A 1,394-nucleotide genomic window follows, 5' to 3' on the forward strand; every position below is an offset into this window, starting at 1 on the left:
GGGCTGTGGGGGGGGAGGGGAGCGGCAAGCCGGCACGTCGTGTGGAGATGAGGGCGCCAGGTTGGGCCAGCCGCCAGCTGGCCTGGGCTGCAGCCGCGGCGCACGCATGCCCGGCACTCTGGCAGCCTCCACCAACACCCTCATAGGGTTGCCGCCCCCGGCCGTCCCCGCAAACGCAGACCGAGTCACAAATGCAACCCCAAAACATCTCCCTCTTCCACAAACAATGCACCCCCGACGCACTCAGATACCCGTACATACACGTTGAAACACGCAGTTACACACACAAGCGCACACACGTTTTCACACACACACACACACACACACACACACACGCACACGTGTCATCACATACACACACAAGCGCACCCGCCAGCAGGTCGTGCAGCCCGCCGCCCGAGGGCTCGTAGTCGCTGTAGGTGACGGCCTCATCAAAGTCCCCCTTGATCTCGCCATACTTGGGGGCCTCGCCCACCAGCCGCGCGGAGCGGCGCGCGTCGGCGGGGCGCGGGCGCAGGCCCTGCGGTCGGCCGGGTGGCGTAGCGGCGGGCGCGGGTGGGTGTGTGGGGTTTGGGGGAAGGGCGGTCGGGGGCAGCCGGGGGTTGCGGGCGATTCGAGGCTCGAGAGGGAGCAGTTGGATCGCGGTCGCGCAGGCTGGGCTGGGCGGCTGGTGCGCTCGGAGGCGGCGGCAGGGTGAGGGGAGCCGGTCTTAGTCGGCGGGGTGTGTGACACGCACCTTGGGCTTGTGCGGCCTGGGGGCGCGGGGCGGCGGCTTGCTGGCGTTGATGGCGTCCATCAGGCTGCGGGCGGTCTCGAGGACACCCAGCTCCTCTGCATTGAGGGGCGGGGTAGGGGATGGGGGCGGGTGAGGTGAGGTGAGCGTTCGGTCAGGGCTTGACCCGGGCACGCTGCAGCAGGGTCGGGTGGCGAGAGCACATCACCGGGCTGGTCGCGATCGCGCGGGCTCACCCATACGCCGCCGGTTGGCTTCGATCCTATCCAGACGCTCCAGTTCATACTTGGAGAGAGGGCTGGGCTCGATCGTCCCCGCGAGGGACTGCAGCACGGACATCCTGGCTGCGGAAGGAGAGGTGCTTGCAATCAAGCAAAAATGTGATTGTATACGGGTGACACCGACCAAAGTTATTGTGAATGGCTGCACGGATTGAAAAAAGCTGAGTTTGTGCGCTTTCGTTTGATCAAAAGTGGCGCGAGCGTTTGAACGCGTTCGGATTTGCGCCCCTTCCAGGCCTCACTGCGCACACGTAAGGGACGGGTCCTATATCCGAAACAACGTGGAAGCGGCTGAGGCCCGCCGGAAGCACTGGCTGAGTCGGAAATCACCTTGAAGCGAGCTGGTGATTCCAGCAGCAAGCAACCGGGTGACCCGACCT

The 1,394-nt window shown here is 65.4% G+C and overlaps 1 protein-coding gene across 1 annotated transcript; it reads right to left on the reverse strand.

Annotated features, from left to right (window-relative positions):
• Positions 1–709: 709 nt before the first annotated feature.
• MNEG_16583 (hypothetical protein) lies at positions 710–1,072 on the reverse strand (the record flags this gene model as incomplete). Its single annotated transcript, XM_014034947.1, has 2 exons — positions 710–831; positions 970–1,072. 2 exons carry the CDS (start codon positions 1,070–1,072, stop codon positions 710–712), a joined length of 225 nt encoding a protein of 74 aa, XP_013890401.1.
• Between the last annotated feature and the right edge of the window lie 322 nt (positions 1,073–1,394).

The sequence above is a fragment of the Monoraphidium neglectum genome (assembly GCF_000611645.1).
Source record: "Monoraphidium neglectum strain SAG 48.87 unplaced genomic scaffold scaffold06545, whole genome shotgun sequence".
Lineage (NCBI taxonomy): Eukaryota > Viridiplantae > Chlorophyta > Chlorophyceae > Sphaeropleales > Selenastraceae > Monoraphidium > Monoraphidium neglectum.